The 24,833-nt window shown below is 47.3% G+C and overlaps 9 protein-coding genes and 1 long non-coding RNA gene across 10 annotated transcripts; 6 read left to right on the forward strand and 4 right to left on the reverse strand.

Moving 5' to 3' along the window:
• The first annotated feature begins 2,510 nt into the window (after window positions 1–2,510).
• LOC146072710 (histone H1.01-like) lies at window positions 2,511–3,208 on the forward strand. The gene has a single exon (XM_083179905.1). It carries the CDS (start codon window positions 2,511–2,513, stop codon window positions 3,174–3,176), a length of 666 nt encoding a protein of 221 aa, XP_083036031.1. The 3' UTR covers window positions 3,177–3,208.
• Window positions 3,209–7,765: 4,557 nt separating this feature from the next.
• Window positions 7,766–8,199, reverse strand: LOC146072711 (histone H2B 1.1). Its single transcript, XM_083179906.1, has one exon. It carries the CDS (start codon window positions 8,196–8,198, stop codon window positions 7,818–7,820), a length of 381 nt encoding a protein of 126 aa, XP_083036032.1. The 5' UTR covers window position 8,199; the 3' UTR covers window positions 7,766–7,817.
• Window positions 8,200–8,545: 346 nt separating this feature from the next.
• LOC146073182 (histone H2A type 1) lies at window positions 8,546–8,938 on the forward strand. Its single transcript, XM_083180366.1, has one exon. The coding sequence runs from the start codon at window positions 8,546–8,548 to the stop codon at window positions 8,936–8,938; it is 393 nt and encodes a 130-aa protein (XP_083036492.1).
• Window positions 8,939–9,723: 785 nt separating this feature from the next.
• LOC146072712 (histone H3) lies at window positions 9,724–10,140 on the reverse strand. Its single transcript, XM_083179907.1, has one exon. It carries the CDS (start codon window positions 10,132–10,134, stop codon window positions 9,724–9,726), a length of 411 nt encoding a protein of 136 aa, XP_083036033.1. The 5' UTR covers window positions 10,135–10,140.
• Window positions 10,141–10,377: 237 nt separating this feature from the next.
• On the forward strand, window positions 10,378–11,482 carry LOC146072713 (uncharacterized). The gene is made up of 2 exons (XR_014473228.1): window positions 10,378–10,631; window positions 11,232–11,482. It is a non-coding gene; the product is annotated as an uncharacterized LOC146072713 (long non-coding RNA).
• A 1,791-nt stretch (window positions 11,483–13,273) lies between these two features.
• On the forward strand, window positions 13,274–14,215 carry LOC146072714 (histone H1.11L-like). Its single transcript, XM_083179908.1, has one exon. The coding sequence runs from the start codon at window positions 13,311–13,313 to the stop codon at window positions 13,977–13,979; it is 669 nt and encodes a 222-aa protein (XP_083036034.1). The 5' UTR covers window positions 13,274–13,310; the 3' UTR covers window positions 13,980–14,215.
• Window positions 14,216–16,606: 2,391 nt separating this feature from the next.
• Window positions 16,607–17,076, reverse strand: LOC146072715 (histone H2B 1.1). Its single transcript, XM_083179910.1, has one exon. The coding sequence runs from the start codon at window positions 17,037–17,039 to the stop codon at window positions 16,659–16,661; it is 381 nt and encodes a 126-aa protein (XP_083036036.1). The 5' UTR covers window positions 17,040–17,076; the 3' UTR covers window positions 16,607–16,658.
• Window positions 17,077–17,392: 316 nt separating this feature from the next.
• LOC146073183 (histone H2A type 1) lies at window positions 17,393–17,785 on the forward strand. The gene has a single exon (XM_083180367.1). It carries the CDS (start codon window positions 17,393–17,395, stop codon window positions 17,783–17,785), a length of 393 nt encoding a protein of 130 aa, XP_083036493.1.
• A 788-nt stretch (window positions 17,786–18,573) lies between these two features.
• On the reverse strand, window positions 18,574–18,984 carry LOC146072716 (histone H3). Its single transcript, XM_083179911.1, has one exon. It carries the CDS (start codon window positions 18,982–18,984, stop codon window positions 18,574–18,576), a length of 411 nt encoding a protein of 136 aa, XP_083036037.1.
• Window positions 18,985–22,125: 3,141 nt separating this feature from the next.
• Window positions 22,126–23,066, forward strand: LOC146072717 (histone H1.11L-like). Its single transcript, XM_083179912.1, has one exon. The coding sequence runs from the start codon at window positions 22,162–22,164 to the stop codon at window positions 22,828–22,830; it is 669 nt and encodes a 222-aa protein (XP_083036038.1). The 5' UTR covers window positions 22,126–22,161; the 3' UTR covers window positions 22,831–23,066.
• The last annotated feature ends 1,767 nt before the right edge of the window (window positions 23,067–24,833 follow it).

The following is a 24,833-nucleotide window of genomic DNA, read 5'->3' on the forward strand; positions in this document are numbered from 1 at the left end:
CTGCTGCGAGGCCTAGCAGCAGTGTATGGGCACCTTTAGCTTGGTCTATTCCACTGGTACCCCAGGACTGTGTATATTGTTCCTCACTATATTCACAGAAACAGACAATCTCTGACCAACACTTCACTGATGATCATATAGTGGTTGCTGCCTGGTAATACTAATGCAGTATATTAATGAGTGTTGTATGTGACTGACATTCACAGATATCTGTAGCTAGTTGTATTGTGTACTTATTATCAGGGGTTAAAGTGGGCCGGAACGCACAGGAACTGAGTTCCGGCAGTTCAAATTGAAGCCGGAACTCAGTTCCGCCTCCTTCGCCCACCCAGCCTGCTGCTGCTGCCGCCCTGCCGAGAATCCATATGGATCTCATTCAATGCGCCGGGACAAGCCGATGTGGGTGCTACTGCTGCGGCTGCCGTGACTCTGTGTCTATGTGCCCCGCTTGGCGCTCACAGTCACAGCCGCCTGTCACAATAGAGACTCTATTGAGTGACAGGCGGCTGTGACTATGAGCGCCGAGCGGTACACAGCGCCGGGCGGGGACTGACCTGACTGCCTCCCCCTCCTGCTGTTCGGATTGGCCACCAAGGGGGGACAGAGGAGGGACCTGCGCTTATGCGCAGGCTGTCACGGCAGTAGGGAAAAAGCTAGAGCGGAGTGGACGCTGTGCAGCCTCGAGTCCAGCGCTTACCACACGCTGCCTTCGCTAGTAGTAGCCCCCGCCAGGAATCACATCAGACAAGTTGGACAAGTTCAACTATATTACCCCCAACAAGTAAGTCTGTGCTTCTGGCTTCTGTGGGGAGGTGGGTGGGGGACGCGGAGGGATTGAGTTAGGGAGGGAGGGGAGGGGAGGGGGGGGGGTTGGCGTTGGCGGGCCTTTTCTCTGGCCTCGGCGCCATTTACCATTTTACTGCGCAGTGCGCACTCAGTCTGCTTCTCCTCCACCTCCTGCTCCAGCCTCAGGCTCTGTGACCATTACCATTTTGTTGGTGAGTTAGTGTACAGTACACTAACTCACCAACAAAATGGTAATGGTCACAGAGCCTGAGGCTGTGTACACTGTGTACTACTGACTGCACAGCTGTTATCTCAATGATGTGGGGCCTGGGGGAGCAGCAGTATGTCCAGATCAGTGCAGGCCAAAGCAGCGGAGAGAGCAGGAAAAAGATCAAGGTGAGGGGCCCTGTGCTGGCCATGACATCATTGGTTTTATAATTCTGTCACTTTAACACATGTGCCAATGTTGTATATGATGTCCTTATTCTGCAAATGATGTCATGTTGGGGTGTGATGCAGGGTATGTGACATGCGGCATGATGTAGGGAACGGAACCTTGCAGCATGGTGTGGGGTTGTGCAGTGTGATTTAGGGGATGGAGATGTATTGCGTGATGCATGGGGTTGGAGATGTGTGGCGTGATGTACTGTAGGTGACAGGGACATGCAGTGTTATGTAGGCGGTGAGATGTAGAGTACATAGACTTGCAGTGTGATGTAGGGTACAGGGATGTGCAGCGTGATGTAGGGTACAGGAATGTGCAGCATGATGTAGGGAATGGGGATGGGCAGCGTGATGTGGGAGACTCGGACGTGCAGTGTTATGTAGGCGGTGTAATGTAGATGTGCAGTATGTAATGGCTATTACGGTGTGCATAATCCCCATGTTCCAGAAAGCCATGCCCTAAATTTTTCAGCGCGCCTACGGCGCGCATTGTTATGGTTCTTACTTTTTTTGGGCTTGTTTGCCACTTTTCACCATAATTTCAATTAGGGGTGGCATTATGTGCCCCACATGATTCTATTCATGGGTGTGTGTATGATAGACCAGAAATGTAAAGCTTGTAGGGTGGCGCTAACACCCTAGCACCCATCCTGGCTGTGACATATATTGTTGGGGGGGGGCGCGAATGGCAGCAAAGGTGAGTTCCACCACCTCCCCAGGACCACTTTAAGCACTGCTTATTATTATTGTAGCTTGCCTGAGCTGGTATAACATTCAGTGACGTCTCCTCCTCTGAATCCTCCAGAGCTCAGTGTGTCTGTGAAATTTGCTGCTGTTTGAGTGACTGGTGCTGCAGGGTGAGGTTTGTGCTCTGATTGGCTCTCTGAGTCAGTGAGAGCCAATCAGAACTAGCAGTGGGCCCTGTTGCCTAGCAGCTACAGCAACCATAGAGAGGGAGAGGGAGGGAAGCAGAGAGAAAGTCAGACAGCCTCCAACGAACCTAGGAAGTTTCCCTGACACAGACACAGCAGCCAGGGGAGGCATATCTTTTGGGAATTACAAAAAATAAGCCACCATCGGTACACCATCGAATGATTAGCATTCGATGGTGACAAACATCGGAAGGTCACCATTAAATGGCAAAAACACTAACATCGAAAGAAAACCATCGATGTTTCCGAAACATCGACCATCGATGTCCATCCCTAATCAGCAGATGGGGGCATTGCGATTTAACTACTATACCGCATTTTTTTTTTCTGCTGTTCCGATTCCGTAAGATGGCAGAGACTGCACCCGCCGCCGCCGTCCCTCCTTCAGAGGGCGCAGCCAAAAAGAAGAGGCAGCCAAAGAAGGCTGCTGGAGGAGCAAAGAAAAGCGCCAAGCCATCTGGACCCAGCGTCTCCGAGCTGATTGTGAAAACCGTGGCCGCCTCCAAAGAGCGCAGTGGGGTTTCTCTTGCTGCCCTGAAGAAGGCTCTTGCTGCCGGAGGCTACGATGTGGAGAAGAACAACAGCCGCGTGAAGCTGGGCGTGAAAAGTTTGGTCACCAAAGGAACGCTCACCCAGGTGAAAGGCACCGGCGCTTCCGGCTCCTTCAAGCTCAATAAGAAGCAGGCGGAGAGCAAGAAGGTCGCCCAGACGTCTCTGAAGCCCAAGAAACCTGCTGCAAAGAAAGTGGCCAAATCCCCGAAAAAGCCCAAGAAAGCTCCGAGTGCAGCCAAGAGCCCGAAGAAGGTGAAGAAGCCCACAAAAGCGGCTGTTGCCAAAAGCCCAAAGAAGCCTAAAGCGGTGAAGCCGAAGAAGGCGGCCGCCAAGAGTCCTGCCAAGAAGGCGGCGAAACCCAAAGCCGCCAAGAGTCCGGCCAAGAAGGCAGTGAAACCCAAAGCCGCAAAAAGCCCGGCCAAGAAGGCAGCCAAGCCCAAGAAAGCTGCGGCAAAGAAGTAATGGCTGAGCAGACGCATCCTCGCTCCCTTGTTCTCTCCCAAAAGGCTCTTTTCAGAGCCACCCACCCTCTCTCGACAGAGCTGTAAGCGCGCGGTGTGGCCTGATGGCTGCGCCCTTCAGTAGGTAATCAACAGTCAGCGATGCCAGCCTGTTCCAGTGTGCCCATTCAATTCAGTCACTACACAGTTCTACAGATATGCTGGAAAGTGGGATTAATAAAAGTTACGTACCAGCTCTCTTTATTTATTAAGTTTCATAGCGCAGCAAGTTTTTGTGCGCTTTTCAAGTGAACACAGTGATACCAAAAAAAAAATGGTATCTACAGACAAAGGTCGGAGGGGAACTTATGCTTTGTGCCGCACGCTGATACCTAGAAGTTGATATGCACCTTTCAACGATTGGCTGAAAGTGGAGCCATTACATTTTTCAAAAATCCCGCTGATTAGTCCTGCCCACTTTCCAGGGGCTGAAATCACTGTAAACCGTGGCACCATACATCCCAGCCGGTTCTGCCCTAAATCTTCTGTAAGGGCAAGCTCAATCTGTGGCAGGGAAGGTGTGCGATTCACCACTATAGAACTCTCTAGCTCAGCATCGTGTTTTATTATCCCCAGCTGGAATAACTGCAGCAAACCGTGTGGTGCAAGGCTATACACGGTAAATCGCAGAGAAGGCGGACTGGATCATTCTTCAATCTGCTTTCCTCGTGCCCCTTTTAAAACACAATTCTCTGTAAAAGTTATATGCTGCTGTGCAAGTGGTCGCTAAGCAGCAGGGTTAATAGTGTAACCTTTTCAACAAATTGCGGGTTGCGAAACTACACGTTCACCGACACTAGACTAGAACCACCACTGCATCTGCCACCCACCTCACTGTCAGCATCCACTAGCATATCCCTCTAGCGTGAGGGGACGAATCAACCCGGCACATAGCCACGTTACATAAAGAGGTTGTAACAGCGCTCTCGTAGAAAAGATGGGTGGCCCTGAAAAGGGCCTTTGTGTGTGCGTGACTGCACGAGATGCGCCTGAGAATTTAACCCCCGAACCCATAGAGAGTGCGGCCCTGGCGTTTCAGAGCATAGACCACGTCCATAGCGGTCACGGTCTTCCTCTTGGCGTGTTCGGTGTAGGTGACGGCATCACGAATCACCAGGGCCGGTGCAAGGCACCGGAGCGCCCCAGGCGAGTCGGGCTGGGGGCGCCCCGGTGCCGGGGGGCGGGGGGGGGGTGTGTGGGGGGTGTGGGTGTGTGGGGTGGTACCTGTCGTTCGGCGCAGTCTATTTCAATCTGGCGGCGGAGGCAGCGGGGGTCCCTGCAGTCTATTAAAAATCACGAGCGCTATCCGCCGGGCTATGCGGAAGCGCTTCTAGTGTGAAAACACTGGCAGCACGCTGATTGGCTGAGATCAGCGTGCGCCGTGCTGCCAGAGTTTTCACACTAGAAGCGCTTCCGCATAGCCCGGCGGATAGCGCTCGTGATTTTTAATAGACTGCAGGGACCCCCGCTGCCTCCGCCGCCAGATTGAAATAGACAGCGCCGGTAGGACAGGTACCCGGGCGGCATTTTCCGCCCTCCAGTGGCCGGCGCCCTAGGCAAATGCCTAGGTTTGCCTAGTGGTGGCGCCGGCCCTGCGAATCACATTCTCCAGAAACACCTTCAGCACTCCACGAGTCTCCTCGTAGATGAGTCCAGAGATACGCTTAACACCCCCTCGCCTAGCTAGACGACGGATGGCGGGCTTGGTGATGCCCTGGATGTTGTCACGAAGAACCTTCCTGTGGCGCTTAGCGCCTCCTTTGCCAAGCCCCTTTTCGCCTTTGCCTCTTCCAGACATTCTCAAAAATCTTGCGATCAGTAGGAATAAGCAAAAGCTCTGTCAGCCGGCTTTTATCAACTGGTAGAGCGGACCTGATGGGTGACTTGCACTTAAAGGCGGAGTCGTGGCTCGCCTTGCCTTTAGTTCATAAGCATACCCCTTTTTTTATTGTTTTCATATCGTTCATTACTAGAGTATCTTATTTTATGTTTAGATTTATATTAATTGCTCCTTTGGTATTGTTTTCTTCGTTAATAACTAGTGTATCGATTGAGCTTGATTAGAGAACTAAACCACTCCGCTACGTTGTGGTGAATATTTGTATTGATGCAACGTAATGACCCAACGACAATAGTTGAATTTTTATATTTTTTATTTTATTTGATTATACATGGAATATATATATATATATATATATATATATATATATATATATATATATATATATATATATATATATATATATATATATATATATATATATATATATATATATAGGTATGGGATTTGTCGGCACTCCACGTAATAAATAAACGTATGTAGAGTTCCTGGGTGCCTTCCTTGGTCAGTTAGCATAGGTAGATGGGTTGGATGGCGGCACTCGCAGGTTTTTAAATAAAGACAATACACTGATGTCGTAGTCTTAACGTTTCAATTCTATTTAAGAATTTTCCTCAGAAGCTTCTGAGGAAAATTCTTAAATAGAATTGAAACGTTAAGACTACGACATCAGTGTATTGTCTTTATTTAAAAACCTGCGAGTGCCGCCATCCAACCCATCTACCTATATATATATATATATACATATACATTGTATTTTTTAGTTTTTTTTTATAAAAGTGGGGAATTTGGTGATGACAAATGAGCCACACATTGAGAGTCGCCCAGATTTTGGCGGGAAAAATAAAATTCGCAATAAACACCAACATACATTCCCGACTGGTACACCGCTTCTGACAACAATTACAACTACTGTAACGTTTCTCTGGCTCCCGGGCTCGGTGTGTATTTCAACTCTGCGCTCTGAACCTTTTTTTCCTTTTAATCAAGTTTAATACAGTCAACGGCGCTGATAATGACCTTAGCCGATTATCGATTCGGAACACTGTTGATCACTGTGTAGGCGTTAGGAACCAAGTGTGCCTAAGCAGTAGGGATGGGTAATCATATGATGTTTCATCGGAAACATCGGATTTATGGTTCCAATGTTCAATGTTTAACCCTGCAATGTTGAGGATCCAATGTTTCATCTACATCGCTAGATTTCTCCCCCGATGTTTTTCTCAATCTTCCAATGTTTTTTTTCTTTTGTGTGTCAATGTGTGCTGCTTTCAATGCTTTGCAGCCAGCTCACTCTCTCCTTGATTTATATTCATTAAAAACTTAAGAGACTGATAAAAAAAAAAAAAACATTAACAAACATGACAGTATCACTACTGGCTGGGCTTTCATATGTGTGTGTGTGTGTGGCTGTGTGCTGCTGCTGTGGGTGGTAGCTGACAGTGAAAGACAGTCTGGCCAGCCATTCAGCAGCAGCACACAGGACAGCCCCACCCCTGCCTCACTGCAACTGGTGCTGTTAGTGAGCCACTGGTTGCTATGATGGCTGGCTCTGCAGCTTTTGGGAAAATTTGGGGGCCAGTTTGAAAGTATGCTGGACTGGAGTCTCCCCTTCCCCAATTTTTGTTATTCTCCTCCCAGTTTTTATTTTGTTTTATCCACCTGTATTGTGAGGCCCATAATTTATGTACCTCAATAGTAGATTCCTATTTTGCTAAAAGAGTTTTTTTCAATGTACTATGTATGTTCTATAAGCACTGTGTGTACAGTTTTTTTTGTTATTTTCTATGATTAACATAAGTTATTAGCCTGTTGCTACAGTTAAAAATCTAGGTAAAAATAGCAGATTGTGAGTTGTTGCAATAAAGTTTTGATAGTTAATGCTTCATGTTTTTTTCCTTCCGTAACAAATTTGATTTACCACAAAACATGAATCAAATATCCATTGTGTGTGTATAAACTGTAAGCCTCCAACAAGATAAACTTAATAGAGGGATTATTTATCATTTCAGAAGCTTATTAGTGTATTATATGCTTTGGTAACCAGTTTATTTAAAAAAATTTGAAACATCGGTTAACATCGGGCTCACAGTACCAATGTTTAGGTCTAAATGATGTTTTGCAATCAATGTTGAAAAACATCATTTGACCGATGTTTTCTTTCGATGTCCCATCCCTACTAAGCAGGAATTATGTGATCACCCTTAAGTAAATACAACGAAATGGAACCGGGTGTCATAGAAGTGACTCAGTGCAATAGAGCCTGTTACAATAACATACTGCACTTTTCGTTTTGAAAGACAGCGATCCTTTACCAACTGTGTTCCTCGGATATTCTAATATGAGGTTTAAAGTCACCAAATGTTACAATTTAATAATGCTTTGCAACATTTCGATCCAAAATAATTCTTTACATATTCGGCAACTACACACGGGGAACATTGCCGCTCTATGGGTCGCAGGTTTTCTTTTTTTTTTTACAGCAACCAGAGACATCTGCAATGTATGGAATGTAATGACCCTGTCCTACAATTGTACCTAGATCCTAGCATGTGGTAAATAAAGGCTTTTTTTGTGAACCAGTGGGGTTAACAATAAGCTAGAGGGTACGTCCCAAGTCAGTTATGGACATCGGCCTGCATTTTCGCACTCATGCCGAGAGCTTGGACGCGGCACAAACCATCATAGTTACAGCTCGATTAGAGAGGAGGTGGGTGGCTCTTAGAAGAGCCTTTGTGTTGGTGCGGGTGGAAGAAGGGGAAATTACTTGGCGCTGGTGTACTTGGTGACGGCTTTGGTGCCCTCGGACACTGCGTGCTTGGCCAGCTCTCCAGGCAGCAACAGGCGTACGGCGGTCTGGATCTCCCTGGAGGTGATGGTGGATCGCTTGTTGTAGTGGGCCAGGCGGGAAGCTTCCCCAGCAATGCGCTCAAAGATATCATTAACGAAGGAGTTCATGATGCCCATAGCCTTGGAGGAGATGCCGGTGTCAGGGTGCACCTGCTTCAGGACTTTGTACACGTAAATGGCGTAACTCTCCTTCCTGGTCTTTCTACGCTTCTTCCCATCCTTCTTCTGGGTCTTGGTCACGGCTTTCTTAGAGCCTTTCTTGGGCGCCGGCGCAGACTTGGCTGGATCAGGCATTGTAAAGGTAACTCGGTTCTGCACAAAGCTGACAATGTGTCCCGCACAGCGCCAGATAGGCTCTATTTGTAGGCAATATATGCAAACGAGGCCTCGTCATCGCTCGCAACACTATTGGCTGGAAGCATCGTGTGACTGTAGGCGGCATCGAAACCCCTCCTGCCATTTACTGATTGGTGTGCGAATAAACTCGATCTGCATTGGTTAGTTTGAAACCAGACCAATCACAGAGCAAGCGCTGGACCTTTTTGAGTGTATATATAAGAGGAGGGCACTATTTCCTGCTCGTACATTCGTCGTGCACGTTTCTTTTCGTTAAGTAAATCTTTTGTATTTGTCAACCGAACATGTCCGGCAGAGGCAAACAAGGCGGCAAGACCCGGGCTAAGGCCAAGACTCGCTCATCTCGTGCCGGTCTCCAGTTCCCAGTTGGTCGCGTTCACCGTCTGCTGAGGAAGGGAAACTATGCGGAGCGTGTGGGTGCCGGTGCCCCGGTCTATCTGGCCGCGGTGCTGGAATACCTGACGGCTGAGATTTTGGAGCTTGCCGGTAACGCTGCCCGCGACAACAAGAAGACCCGCATCATCCCCCGCCACCTGCAGCTGGCTGTGCGCAACGACGAAGAGCTCAACAAGCTCCTGGGTGGGGTGACCATCGCCCAGGGAGGTGTACTGCCCAATATCCAGGCCGTGCTGCTGCCCAAGAAGACCGAGAGCCATAAGCCAGCTAAGAGCAAGTAACGTGTCTGCCAGATATTTTACCCCACAACACAAAGGCTCTTTTCAGAGCCACCCACCCCGACCTTAAAGAGCTGACTCATGTGTAATAGGTAGACCGATTTAGCAGGGCAGGAGTCAAACTGCACCGGTAATCACTGTGCTATTGACACTGGAAAGTACATGGGGAAAACATGTTGATCTGCGAGGTTGCTCCATGTCATATGCCTCTCGTACCTAGTAGTAGACTTGTTACCGTAGCGCTAGATGGTGCCGAAAGAAAAGGGACTCCGAGAGCCTAACTTGTACAAACTGCTACCTGTAACGTTCCCTCGTTTATTAAGGTGATGGCCAGTAGTGTCTTGACCGTCTCGTGGAGCTTGTGCCGTCGCCCAGGGAACTAGTCGAAGCTGAAATAAAAGTACTACAGGCTGTGGGGCATTTCATGAAGGAGATCGATCTTCTAGATTTCCGCCGAGGTTTTCACAACATTCTACCCATGAAACACTACTTAGTAGTTTATGCTTAAACTCGTATAGAATGCCTTTGTGGGAAGGACACGGACGAACGTGCTTTTAAACTTCCCTACAACGTGCTCGTGGTTCCCTTTACACGTGATCAACATTACATTTCCACAAGGGAGACCCCTGTGAAGTCACTGCACAAGGACCCCGGGCTACCGCCAGATATAAACATCACTCAAATTAAATATTGTTATGAAACTTCGGCTTCAGCTCGTTTTACAGAAAGATTTGGTGGCTCTGAAAAGAGCCTTTGTGTCGTTGCGTGTACAGGAGTGCCGAATATCTCTATGCCCTCTCCCCTCGGATCCTGCGGGCCAGCTGGATGTCTTTGGGCATGATGGTCACCCTCTTGGCGTGGATAGCGCACAGGTTGGTGTCCTCGAAGAGCCCCACCAGGTAAGCCTCGCTGGCCTCTTGCAGGGCCATGACGGCAGAGCTCTGGAAGCGCAGGTCGGTCTTGAAGTCCTGGGCGATCTCACGCACCAGGCGCTGGAAGGGCAACTTGCGGATAAGCAGCTCCGTGGACTTCTGGTAACGGCGGATCTCGCGGAGGGCGACGGTACCTGGCCTGTAGCGATGAGGCTTCTTCACGCCGCCGGTAGCTGGAGCGCTTTTCCGGGCAGCCTTGGTTGCCAGCTGCTTGCGGGGAGCTTTCCCGCCAGTGGACTTACGAGCCGTCTGCTTGGTCCTGGCCATCCTTGGTTTCTCTGCGAAGGTTGCAAAGAAGAAGAAGAAGAAGGGCGAAATGCATTACCCCTTGCTACAACTCTATTTATACACTGGGCTACGCTGTCATTTGACGGAAATAAAGCCGCCCTTCGTCCTGATTGGCCGTGGCATATTTTATGCAGTTTAAAAAAAAAAACCGCCAAGATTTCCTGTGTTTCCATAAATATAACCCCCAAGAAAATGTTAATTTACAGCGTTGGGACATGTGCCTGTTCAGCCAGCAGCAGAGACAGTGTGACGCTTTTAGGTTGGATGTCTCACTTCCGCTGTGAGATCTCAGGCCACACGATCCGGTCACAGCGCAACACATGTAGCTCCTTGTACCCAATATAGATGTGGGAAACACGCGGTTATGAGAAGCGGCTGCAGCAGAGAACGCGATCACGCTGTCCATCGGCAGGGATAGAGTTGCTTGCAGTACATGTACTTCTCGTCACTATCGCTCGTGGAGTCATAGTATATAGGTATCACTTAATATGATGGCATTCTAATCAGTTTTTATATATATATATATATATATATATATATATATATATATATATATATATATATATATATATATATAATGTTGTCTGAACAACGTGCGCATTTTACAGTAGTAAAAGGATGATCATCATGCGACTATTGGAGCATTGAGGTGACCAGTTATGTTCTGGTGACCTTTACAATCTAGGTCTCAGATTTCATATTGACATTAGCTTTAGAATTAAGCACAATCAGAACTGCAGCGTGCATCCAAAGCTATTTGATACAAATGAGTAACAGAGACTATTTTATTGTACAACTGTTACAAATGTATGGATTAAGTTGGAAACATTAGTGGACACAATTTCTACCAAAGTATCACTTTTTGACCACATCCTAAATACTCATATGAGAAAGTACATTTGGAACAAAGAGGACTATTTTGTATCTGGATAGTAAGGGAGGTTTTCAAGAAAGGGTTTCTCGGTGGATATAATAATTTAACTACTTGACTTGGATCATAGCGTTTACCATCAATAGCATCGTTCTGTTTTCGTTACTAGATTATATGTATCTTCACATAATTCTTTATTTTGCAGTACATTTTCCGTGGACTTGAAATGATCTCTCTGTCATATCACAATGTATCGGGACTCTCCTCACCTTTATTTATCTGCTCCGATGCCCTCTGGAATTCCGTGACATTTGCCAATATCAGTCAAACAGCGGCTCCCAGTCTTCTCAACGATAAACATGGTGTGGGGACTGGGGGTATTGGCGATGGACCAATTACAGATACAAACACAGTCAGAAGATCATTTGGGGGTGCAGTTCCAACATGGTTACTAGACCTGTGAAAATTAAGCTGTATTTCTTCCGCAACCGTCTCCAAAGGCTAAGCAGTCAACATCTTTTGTCAATATGACATGGAATTTTCTGCGCTTCAACCCTAATGAATTAAAAAAAAAATGAGGATATGTGTTGGTTTAATACATAAATAAACCAACACATATCCTCAGTTTTTTTAATACATTAGGGGTGAAGCGCAGAAAATTCCCTGTTATATTGGCAAAATTCACAGGCCGATCACCTGTTCATTTCTAGCAGCTAACCTCGCACCAACGCACTTAGTGCGCAGTCTCACAAAACCCCACCTGCAAACATCTTTTGTCAGACTGTTAACACGTTCAAAATGATGACATGTTCAAACTATTTAGCATGTCGATTACATGTAAATAATATATCACTTACACAACAAGTAAGGGGGATAACTACGGTGTATCCATGGTACGGATTTCTAGTTTCCTCACCTGTTCTCCTGTTTCCCAACGCAACCGTTGTTTGGCCATCATGTTTTGTCCTCTATATTTTCCCTAATTGCAAGGCCCTAAAGTGGAAGGTCATCAGGCTTAGCTCACATTCTGCTTCCTACCATCTACATCTCCTAATCTGATCTCCTGACTGCCACTACTGTTTGAGTATGGCGCTCCTGGCATGCATTTTGGGATTAAAACACGCGCTGCAATATACTCATGCTCCGATTCCAACTCTGTCTTCAACTGTTTAAATGTAAATATATATAAATAAAAGTTGTTGTTGTGTAAATCCATTGTAAATATCCCAGAATGGGTTTGGACCAACCCGCAGGCAGCAGGATGGAGACCTCCGTTAGGTTAAAAATAAAGGGCCTTGCGGTCTCCAAGAGCTCTTATGGAGTGTGGATGTCGGCTAACCTCACTGCTAGGTGAACAATGAATGCTGTATGTAACAAATGTCTGGCACCCTGGTCATGTCAACGTATTGGACAACTCCTCATATTGGAGTTCTTCCACATAAGTTTTTAGTCCACAGGTCTGGGACCAAAGCATGATCTGAGCTTCCGACAAAAGGAACATCATTCCTCTTGGCTAGAGGTTTTTTTTTCCTAGCAGAAACAAAGACATCGTACTAGCTGTATTGGTTATTATAACATCATTTGTGGAGAGTGCCAACCGGACTACCTACAATCAAAACAAAAATCCCAGCAGCTGAGTCTAGTAGGCATTCTGACCTTGTCATAGTAGCTTCATTTCTTTAGACAAGAGTGCCAGTACCTTGCTGCCACCTGCCTGTGTTATCCTACTGTGTGTACAGGAGCTCACACACCATCTAAATGTGTTTTAATATGTGCCCTGTCCTGCACCGAGTCTTCCGCAGACCACCTTTGTCATCACCAGGACCAGGAGTAGGCAAAAAATCCCCGAATGGACATATTCGACTCACAGAAGAAGAGAGGTGTGTTCCATGCTAGGCTCATCTAGCCTGGTGCGGGAGAGCTGCCACTGGCTAATCCTGGCCTCCTTGTTACCGACTAAACTAGCAGTGGCCATACGGTGTTAGGGGGGATCTTGAAGTACGAGGGTGGCTGAGAGAGCCGGTCCTCTGTCCATCTTATGCTATAGAAAACACTCTTTTTCTGCGCTAGCGAAACACAGGGTGAGAGCAGATCGTCACAAACTCATAACACAGGGAAGGGTTCACACGCCTGCTTGTTCCGCCAATGGGAGCACAGAACGCTCAACTGTAAGGGAGCCAATCACAGCACATCAGGCAGGTTATATAAGAGACATCAGCAGATTGGGGCATTGCGATTTAACTACTATACCGCATTTTTTTTTCTGCTGTTCCGATTCCGTAAGATGGCAGAGACTGCACCCGCCGCCGCCGCTGTCCCTCCTTCAGAGGGCGCAGCCAAAAAGAAGAGGCAGCCAAAGAAGGCTGCTGGAGGAGCAAAGAAAAGCGCCAAGCCATCTGGACCCAGCGTCTCCGAGCTGATTGTGAAAACCGTGGCCGCCTCCAAAGAGCGCAGTGGGGTTTCTCTTGCTGCCCTGAAGAAGGCTCTTGCTGCCGGAGGCTACGATGTGGAGAAGAACAACAGCCGCGTGAAGCTGGGCGTGAAAAGTTTGGTCACCAAAGGAACTCTCACCCAGGTGAAAGGCACCGGCGCTTCCGGCTCCTTCAAGCTCAATAAGAAGCAGGCGGAGAGCAAGAAGGTCGCCCAGACGTCTCTGAAGCCCAAGAAACCTGCTGCAAAGAAAGTGGCCAAATCCCCGAAAAAGCCCAAGAAAGCTCCGAGTGCAGCCAAGAGCCCGAAGAAGGTGAAGAAACCCACAAAAGCGGCTGTTGCCAAAAGCCCAAAGAAGCCTAAAGCGGTGAAGCCGAAGAAGGCGGCCGCCAAGAGTCCTGCCAAGAAGGCGGCGAAACCCAAAGCCGCCAAGAGTCCGGCCAAGAAGGCAGCGAAACCCAAAGCCGCAAAAAGCCCGGCCAAGAAGGCAGCCAAGCCCAAGAAAGCTGCGGCAAAGAAGTAATGGCTGAGCAGACGCATCCTCGCTCCCTCCCTTGTTCTCCCCCAAAAGGCTCTTTTCAGAGCCACCCACCCTCTCTCGACAGAGCTGTAAGCGCGCGGTGTGGCCTGATGGCTGCGCCCTTCAGTAGGTAATCAACAGTCAGCGATGCCAGCCTGTTCCAGTGTGCCCATTCAATTCAGTCACTACACAGTTCTACAGATATGCTGGAAAGTGGGATTAATAAAAGTTACGTACCAGCTCTCTTTATTTATTAACAGTTTCATAGCGCAGCAAGTTTTTGTGCGCTTTTCAAGTGAACACAGTGATACCCAAAAAAATGGTATCTACAGACAAAGGTCGGAGGGGAACTTATGCTTTGTGCCGCACGCTGATACCTAGAAGTTGATATGCACCTTTCAACGATTGGCTGAAAGTGGAGCCATTACATTTTTCAAAAATCCCGCTGATTAGTCCTGCCCACTTTCCAGGGGCTGAAATCACTGTAAACCGTGGCACCATACATCCCAGCCGGTTCTGCCCTAAATCTTCTGTAAGGGCAAGCTCAATCTGTGGCAGGGAAGGTGTGCGATTCACCACTATAGAACTCTCTAGCTCAGCATCGTGTTTTATTATCCCCAGCTGGAATAACTGCAGCAAACCGTGTGGTGCAAGGCTATATACGGTAAATAGTTCAGTAAATCGCAGAGAAGGCGGACTGGATCATTCTTCAATCTGCTTTCCTCGTGCCCCTTTTAAAACACAATTCTCTGTAAAAGTTATATGCTGCTGTGCAAGTGGTCGCTAAGCAGCAGGGTTTATAGTGTAACCTTTTCAACAAATTGCGGGTTGCGAAACTACACGTTCACCGACACTAGACTAGAACCACTGCATCTGCCACCCACCTCACTGTCAGCATCCACTAGCATATCCCTCTAGCGTGAGGGGACGAATCAACCCGGCACATAGCCACGTTACATAGGGAGGTTGTAACAGCGCTCTCGTAGAAAAGATGGGTGGCCCTGAAAAGGGCCTTTGTGTGTGCGTGACTGCACGAGATGCGCCTGAGAATTTAACCCCCGAACCCATAGAGAGTGCGGCCCTGGCGTTTCAGAGCATAGACCACGTCCATAGCGGTCACGGTCTTCCTCTTGGCGTGTTCGGTGTAGGTGACGGCATCACGAATCACATTCTCCAGAAACACCTTCAGCACTCCACGAGTCTCCTCGTAGATGAGTCCAGAGATACGCTTAACACCCCCTCGCCTAGCTAGACGACGGATGGCGGGCTTGGTGATGCCCTGGATGTTGTCACGAAGAACCTTCCTGTGGCGCTTAGCGCCTCCTTTGCCAAGCCCCTTTCCGCCTTTGCCTCTTCCAGACATTCTCAAAAATCTTGCGATCAGTAGGAATAAGCAAAAGCTCTGTCAGCCGGCTTTTATCAACTGGTAGAGCGGACCTGATGGGTGACTTGCACTTAAAGGCGGAGTCGTGGCTCGCCTTGCCTTTCCTTCATAATCACACCCCTTTTTTTATTGTTTTCATATCGTTCATTACTAGAGTATCTTATTTTATGTTTAGATTTATATTAATTGCTCCTTTGGTATTGTTTTCTTCGTTAATAACTAGTGTATCGATTGAGCTTGATTAGAGAACTAAACCACTCCGCTACGTTGTGGTGAATATTTGTATTGATGCAACGTAATGACCCAACGACAATAGTTGAATTTTTATTTTTTTTTATTTTATTTGATTATACATGGAATATATATATATATATAGATACATTGTATTTTTTTTTTTTTTCAATATAAAAGTGGGGGATTTGGTGATGACAAATGAGCCACACAATGAGAGTCGCCCAGATATCGGCGGGAAAAATAAAATTCGCAATAAACACCAACATACATTCCCGACTGGTACACCGCTTCTGACAACAATTACAACTACTGTAACGTTTCCCTGGCTCCCGGGCTCGGTGTGTATTTCAACTCTGCGCTCTGAACCTTTTTTTCCTTTTAATCAAGTTTAATACATTCAACGGCGCTGATAATGACCTTAGCCGATTATCGATTCGGAACACTGTTGATCACTGTGTAGGCGTTAGGAACCAAGTGTGCCTAAGCAGGAATTATGTGATCACCCTTAAGTAAATACAACGAAATGGAACCGGGTGTCATAGAAGTGACTCAGTGCAATAGAGCCTGTTACAATAACATACTGCACTTTTCGTTTTGAAAGACAGCGATCCTTTACCAACTGTGTTCCTCGGATATTCTAATATGAGGTTTAAAGTCACCAAATGTTACAATTTAATAATGCTTTGCAACATTTCGATCCAAAATAATTCTTTACATATTCGGCAACTACACACGGGGAACATTGCCGCTCTATGGGTCGCAGGTTTTCTTTTTTTTTTTACAGCAACCAGAGACATCTGCAATGTATGGAATGTAATGACCCTGTCCTACAATTGTACCTAGATCCTAGCATGTGGTAAATAAAGGCTTTTTTTGTGAACCAGTGGGGTTAACAATAAGCTAGAGGGTACGTCCCAAGTCATTTATGGACATCGGCCTGCATTTTCGCACTCATGCCGAGAGCTTGGACGCGGCACAAACCATCATAGTTACAGCTCGATTAGAGAGGAGGTGGGTGGCTCTTAGAAGAGCCTTTGTGTTGGTGCGGGTGGAAGAAGGGGAAATTACTTGGCGCTGGTGTACTTGGTGACGGCTTTGGTGCCCTCGGACACTGCGTGCTTGGCCAGCTCTCCAGGCAGCAACAGGCGTACGGCGGTCTGGATCTCCCTGGAGGTGATGGTGGATCGCTTGTTGTAGTGGGCCAGGCGGGAAGCTTCCCCAGCAATGCGCTCAAAGATATCATTAACGAAGGAGTTCATGATGCCCATAGCCTTGGAGGAGATGCCGGTGTCAGGGTGCACCTGCTTCAGGACTTTGTACACGTAAATGGCGTAACTCTCCTTCCTGGTCTTTCTACGCTTCTTCCCATCCTTCTTCTGGGTCTTGGTCACGGCTTTCTTAGAGCCTTTCTTGGGCGCCGGCGCAGACTTGGCTGGATCAGGCATTGTAAAGGCAACTCGGTTCTGCACAAAGCTGACAATGTGTCCCGCACAGCGCCAGATAGGCTCTATTTGTAGGCAATATATGCAAACGAGGCCTCGTCATCGCTCGCAACACTATTGGCTGGAAGCATCGTGTGACTGTAGGCGGCATCGAAACCCCTCCTGCCATTTACTGATTGGTGTGCGAATAAACTCGATCTGCATTGGTTAGTTTGAAACCAGACCAATCACAGAGCAAGCGCTGGACCTTTTTGAGTGTATATATAAGAGGAGGGCACTAATAGTATTTCCTGCTCGTACATTCGGCGTGCACGTTTCTTTTCGTTAAGTAAATCTTTTGTATTTGTCAACCGAACATGTCCGGCAGAGGCAAACAAGGCGGCAAGACCCGGGCTAAGGCCAAGACTCGCTCATCTCGTGCCGGTCTCCAGTTCCCAGTTGGTCGCGTTCACCGTCTGCTGAGGAAGGGAAACTATGCGGAGCGTGTGGGTGCCGGTGCCCCGGTCTATCTGGCCGCGGTGCTGGAATACCTGACGGCTGAGATTTTGGAGCTTGCCGGTAACGCTGCCCGCGACAACAAGAAGACCCGCATCATCCCCCGCCACCTGCAGCTGGCTGTGCGCAACGACGAAGAGCTCAACAAGCTCCTGGGTGGGGTGACCATCGCCCAGGGAGGTGTTCTGCCCAATATCCAGGCCGTGCTGCTGCCCAAGAAGACCGAGAGCCATAAGCCAGCTAAGAGCAAGTAACGTGTCTGCCAGATATTTTACCCCACAACACAAAGGCTCTTTTCAGAGCCACCCACCCCGACCTTAAAGAGCTGACTCATGTGTAATAGGTAGACCGATTTAGCAGGGCAGGAGTCAAACTGCACCGGTAATCGCTGTGCTATTGACACTGGAAAGTACATGGGGAAAACATGTTGATCTGCGAGGTTGCTCCATGTCATATGCCTCTCGTACCTAGTAGTAGACTTGTTACCGTAGCGCTAGATGGTGCCGAAAGAAAAGGGACTCCGAGAACCTAACTTGTACAAACTGCTACCTGTAACGTTCCCTCGTTTATTAAGGTGATGGCCAGTAGTGTCTTGACCGTCTCGTGGAGCTTGTGCCGTCGCCCAGGGAACTAGTCGAAGCTGAAATAAAAGTACTACAGGCTGTGGGGCATTTCATGAAGGAGATCGATCTTCTAGATTTCCGCCGACGAGGTTTTCACAACATTCTACCCATGAAACACTACTTGGTAGTTTATGCTTAAACTCGTATAGAATGCCTTTGTGGGAAGGACACGGACGAACGTGCTTTTAAACTTCCCTACAACGTGCTCGTGGTTCCCTTTACACGTGATCAACATTACATTTCCACAAGGGAGACCCCTGTGAAGTCACTGCTCAAGGACCCCGGGCTACCGCCAGATATAAACATCACTCAAATTAAATATTGTTATGAAACTTCGGCTTCAGCTCGTTTTATAGAAAGATTTGGTGGCTCTGAAAAGAGCCTTTGTGTCGTTGCATGTACAGGAGTGCCGAATATCTCTATGCCCTCTCCCCTCGGATCCTGCGGGCCAGCTGGATGTCTTTGGGCATGATGGTCACCCTCTTGGCGTGGATAGCGCACAGGTTGGTGTCCTCGAAGAGCCCCACCAGGTAAGCCTCGCTGGCCTCTTGCAGGGCCATGACGGCAGAGCTCTGGAAGCGCAGGTCGGTCTTGAAGTCCTGGGCGATCTCACGCACCAGGCGCTGGAAGGGCAACTTGCGGATCAGCAGCTCCGTGGACTTCTGGTAACGGCGGATCTCGCGGAGGGCAACGGTACCTGGCCTGTAGCGATGAGGCTTCTTCACGCCGCCGGTAGCTGGAGCGCTTTTCCGGGCAGCCTTGGTTGCCAGCTGTTTGCGGGGAGCTTTCCCGCCAGTGGACTTACGAGCCGTCTGCTTGGTCCTGGCCATCCTTGGTTTCTCTGAGAAGGTGTACGAAGAAGAAGAAGAAGGGCGAAATGCATTACCCCTTGCTACAACTCTATTTATACACTGGGCTACGCTGTCATTTGACGGAAATAAAGCCGCCCTTCGTCCTGATTGGCCGTGGCATATTTTATGCAGTTTGAAAAAAAAAAAAAAAAAAACGCCAAGATTGCCTGTGTTTCCATAAATATAACCCCCCAGAAAATGTTAATTTACAGCGTTGGGACATGTGCCTGTTCAACCAGCAGCAGAGACAGTGTGACGCTTTTAGGTTGGATGTCTCACTTCCGCTGTGAGATCTCAGGCCACACGATCCGGTCACAGCGCAACACATGTAGCTCCTTGTACCCAATATAGATGTGGAAAACACGCGGTTATGAGAAGCGGCTGCAGCAGAGAACGCGATCACGCTGTCCATCGGCAGGGATAGAGTTGCTTGCAGTACATGTACTTCTCGTCACTATCGCTCGTGGAGTCATAGTATATAGGTATCACTTAATATGATGGCATTCTAATCAGTATTTATCATATATATATATATATATATATATATATATATATATATATATATATATATATATATATATGTGTTGTCTGAACAACGTGCGCATTTTACAGTAGTAAAAGGATGATCATCATGCGACTATTGGAGCATTGAGGTGACCAGTTATGTTCTGGTGACCTTTACAATCTAGGTCTCAGATTTCATATTGACATTAGCTTTAGAATTAAGCACAATCAGAACTGCAGCGTGCATCCAAAGCTATTTGATACAAATGAGTAACAGAGACTATTTTATTGTACAACGGTTACAAATGTATGGATTAAGTTGGAAACATTAGTGGACACAATTTCTACCAAAGTATCACTTTTTGACCACATCCTAAATACTCATATGAGAAAGTACATTTGGAACAAAGAGGACTATTTTGTATCTGGATAGTAAGGGAGGTTTTCAAGAAAGGGTTTCTCGGTGGATATAATAATTTAACTACTTGACTTGGATCATAGCGTTTACCATCAATAGCATCGTTCTGTTTTCGTTACTAGATTATATGTATCTTCACATAATTCTTTATTTTGCAGTACATTTTCCGTGGACTTGAAATGATCTCTCTGTCATATCACAATGTATCGGGACTCTCCTCACCTTTATTTATCTGCTCCGATGCCCTCTGGAATTCCGTGACATTTGCCAATATCAGTCAAACAGCGGCTCCCAGTCTTCTCAACGATAAACATGGTGTGGGGAGGGGGTATTGGCGATGGACCAATTACAGATACAAACACAGTCAGAAGATCATTTGGGGGTGCAGTTCCAACATGGTTACTAGACCTGTGAAAATAAAGCTGTATTTCTTCCGCAACCGTCTCCAAAGGCTAAGCAGTCAACATCTTTTGTCAATATGACAGGGAATTTTCTGCGCTTCAACCCTAATGAATTAAAAAAAAAATGAGGATATGTGTTGGTTTAATACATAAATAAACCAACACATATCCTCAGTTTTTTTAATACATTAGGGGTGAAGCGCAGAAAATTCCCTGTTATATTGGCAAAATTCACAGGCCGATCACCTGTTCATTTCTAGCAGCTAACCTCGCACCAACGCACTTAGTGCGCAGTCTCACAAAACCCCACCTGCAAACATCTTTTGTCAGACTGTTAACACGTTCAAAATGATGACATGTTCAAACTATTTAGCATGTCGATTACATGTAAATAATATATCACTTACACAACAAGTAAGGGGGATAACTACGGTGTATCCATGGTACGGATTTCTAGTTTCCTCACCTGTTCTCCTGTTTCCCAACGCAACCGTTGTTTGGCCATCATGTTTTGTCCTCTATATTTTCCCTAATTGCAAGGCCCTAAAGTGGAAGGTCATCAGGCTTAGCTCACATTCTGCTTCCTACCATCTACATCTCCTAATCTGATCTCCTGACTGCCACTACTGTTTGAGTATGGCGCTCCTGGCATGCATTTTGGGATTAAAACACGCGCTGCAATATACTCATGCTCCGATTCCAACTCTGTCTTCAACTGTTCAAATGTAAATATATATAAATAAAAGTTGTTGTTGTGTAAATCCATTGTAAATATCCCAGAATGGGTTTGGACCAACCCGCAGGCAGCAGGATGGAGACCTCCGTTAGGTTAAAAATAAAGGGCCTTGCGGTCTCCAAGAGCTCTTATGGAGTGTGGATGTCGGCTAACCTCACTGCTAGGTGAACAATGAATGCTGTATGTAACAAATGTCTGGCACCCTGGTCATGTCAACGTATTGGACAACTCCTCATATTGGAGTTCTTCCACATAAGTTTTTAGTCCACAGGTCTGGGACCAAAGCATGATCTGAGCTTCCGACAAAAGGAACATCATTCCTCTTGGCTAGAGGTTTTTTTTTCCTAGCAGAAACAAAGACATCGTACTAGCTGTATTGGTTATTATAACATCATTTGTGGAGAGTGCCAACCGGACTACCTACAATCAAAACAAAAATCCCAGCAGCTGAGTCTAGTAGGCATTCTGACCTTGTCATAGTAGCTTCATTTCTTTAGACAAGAGTGCCAGTACCTTGCTGCCACCTGCCTGTGTTATCCTACTGTGTGTACAGGAGCTCACACACCATCTAAATGTGTTTTAATATGTGCCCTGTCCTGCACCGAGTCTTCCGCAGACCACCTTTGTCATCACCAGGACCAGGAGTAGGCAAAAAATCCCCGAATGGACATATTCGACTCACAGAAGAAGAGAGATGTGTTCCATGCTAGGCTCATCTAGCCTGGTGCGGGAGAGCTGCCACTGGCTAATCCTGGCCTCCTTGTTACCGACTAAACTAGCAGTGGCCATACGGTGTTAGGGGGGATCTTGAAGTACGAGGGTGGCTGAGAGAGCCGGTCCTCTGTCCATCTTATGCTATAGAAAACACTCTTTTTCTGCGCTAGCGAAACACAGGGTGAGAGCAGATCGTCACAAACTCATAACACAGGGAAGGGTTCACACGCCTGCTTGTTCCGCCAATGGGAGCACAGAACGCTCAACTGTAAGGGAGCCAATCACAGCACATCAGGCAGGTTATATAAGAGACATCAGCAGATTGGGGCATTGCGATTTAACTACTATACCGCATTTTTTTTCTGCTGTTCCGATTCCGTAAGATGGCAGAGACTGCACCCGCCGCCGCCGCTGTCCCTCCTTCAGAGGGCGCAGCCAAAAAGAAGAGGCAGCCAAAGAAGGCTGCTGGAGGAGCAAAGAAAAGCGCCAAGCCATCTGGACCCAGCGTCTCCGAGCTGATTGTGAAAACCGTGGCCGCCTCCAAAGAGCGCAGTGGGGTTTCTCTTGCTGCCCTGAAGAAGGCTCTTGCTGCCGGAGGCTACGATGTGGAGAAGAACAACAGCCGCGTGAAGCTGGGCGTGAAAAGTTTGGTCACCAAAGGAACTCTCACCCAGGTGAAAGGCACCGGCGCTTCCGGCTCCTTCAAGCTCAATAAGAAGCAGGCGGAGAGCAAGAAGGTCGCCCAGACGTCTCTGAAGCCCAAGAAACCTGCTGCAAAGAAAGTGGCCAAATCCCCGAAAAAGCCCAAGAAAGCTCCGAGTGCAGCCAAGAGCCCGAAGAAGGTGAAGAAACCCACAAAAGCGGCTGTTGCCAAAAGCCCAAAGAAGCCTAAAGCGGTGAAGCCGAAGAAGGCGGCCGCCAAGAGTCCTGCCAAGAAGGCGGCGAAACCCAAAGCCGCCAAGAGTCCGGCCAAGAAGGCAGCGAAACCCAAAGCCGCAAAAAGCCCGGCCAAGAAGGCAGCCAAGCCCAAGAAAGCTGCGGCAAAGAAGTAATGGCTGAGCAGACGCATCCTCGCTCCCTCCCTTGTTCTCCCCCAAAAGGCTCTTTTCAGAGCCACCCACCCTCTCTCGACAGAGCTGTAAGCGCGCGGTGTGGCCTGATGGCTGCGCCCTTCAGTAGGTAATCAACAGTCAGCGATGCCAGCCTGTTCCAGTGTGCCCATTCAATTCAGTCACTACACAGTTCTACAGATATGCTGGAAAGTGGGATTAATAAAAGTTACGTACCAGCTCTCTTTATTTATTAACAGTTTCATAGCGCAGCAAGTTTTTGTGCGCTTTTCAAGTGAACACAGTGATACCCAAAAAAATGGTATCTACAGACAAAGGTCGGAGGGGAACTTATGCTTTGTGCCGCACGCTGATACCTAGAAGTTGATATGCACCTTTCAACGATTGGCTGAAAGTGGAGCCATTACATTTTTCAAAAATCCCGCTGATTAGTCCTGCCCACTTTCCAGGGGCTGAAATCACTGTAAACCGTGGCACCATACATCCCAGCCGGTTCTGCCCTAAATCTTCTGTAAGGGCAAGCTCAATCTGTGGCAGGGAAGGTGTGCGATTCACCACTATAGAACTCTCTAGCTCAGCATCGTGTTTTATTATCCCCAGCTGGAATAACTGCAGCAAACCGTGTGGTGCAAGGCTATATACGGTAAATAGTTCAGTAAATCGCAGAGAAGGCGGACTGGATCATTCTTCAATCTGCTTTCCTCGTGCCCCTTTTAAAACACAATTCTCTGTAAAAGTTATATGCTGCTGTGCAAGTGGTCGCTAAGCAGCAGGGTTTATAGTGTAACCTTTTCAACAAATTGCGGGTTGCGAAACTACACGTTCACCGACACTAGACTAGAACCACTGCATCTGCCACCCACCTCACTGTCAGCATCCACTAGCATATCCCTCTAGCGTGAGGGGACGAATCAACCCGGCACATAGCCACGTTACATAGGGAGGTTGTAACAGCGCTCTCGTAGAAAAGATGGGTGGCCCTGAAAAGGGCCTTTGTGTGTGCGTGACTGCACGAGATGCGCCTGAGAATTTAACCCCCGAACCCATAGAGAGTGCGGCCCTGGCGTTTCAGAGCATAGACCACGTCCATAGCGGTCACGGTCTTCCTCTTGGCGTGTTCGGTGTAGGTGACGGCATCACGAATCACATTCTCCAGAAACACCTTCAGCACTCCACGAGTCTCCTCGTAGATGAGTCCAGAGATACGCTTAACACCCCCTCGCCTAGCTAGACGACGGATGGCGGGCTTGGTGATGCCCTGGATGTTGTCACGAAGAACCTTCCTGTGGCGCTTAGCGCCTCCTTTGCCAAGCCCCTTTCCGCCTTTGCCTCTTCCAGACATTCTCAAAAATCTTGCGATCAGTAGGAATAAGCAAAAGCTCTGTCAGCCGGCTTTTATCAACTGGTAGAGCGGACCTGATGGGTGACTTGCACTTAAAGGCGGAGTCGTGGCTCGCCTTGCCTTTCCTTCATAATCACACCCCTTTTTTTATTGTTTTCATATCGTTCATTACTAGAGTATCTTATTTTATGTTTAGATTTATATTAATTGCTCCTTTGGTATTGTTTTCTTCGTTAATAACTAGTGTATCGATTGAGCTTGATTAGAGAACTAAACCACTCCGCTACGTTGTGGTGAATATTTGTATTGATGCAACGTAATGACCCAACGACAATAGTTGAATTTTTATTTTTTTTTATTTTATTTGATTATACATGGAATATATATATATATATATATAGATACATTGTATTTTTTTTTTTCAATATAAAAGTGGGGGATTTGGTGATGACAAATGAGCCACACAATGAGAGTCGCCCAGATATCGGCGGGAAAAATAAAATTCGCAATAAACACCAACATACATTCCCGACTGGTACACCGCTTCTGACAACAATTACAACTACTGTAACGTTTCCCTGGCTCCCGGGCTCGGTGTGTATTTCAACTCTGCGCTCTGAACCTTTTTTTCCTTTTAATCAAG

The sequence above is a fragment of the Crinia signifera genome, chromosome 4, assembly GCF_055691185.1.
Source record: "Crinia signifera chromosome 4, ASM5569118v1, whole genome shotgun sequence".
Classification (NCBI taxonomy): Eukaryota; Metazoa; Chordata; class Amphibia; order Anura; family Myobatrachidae; genus Crinia; species Crinia signifera.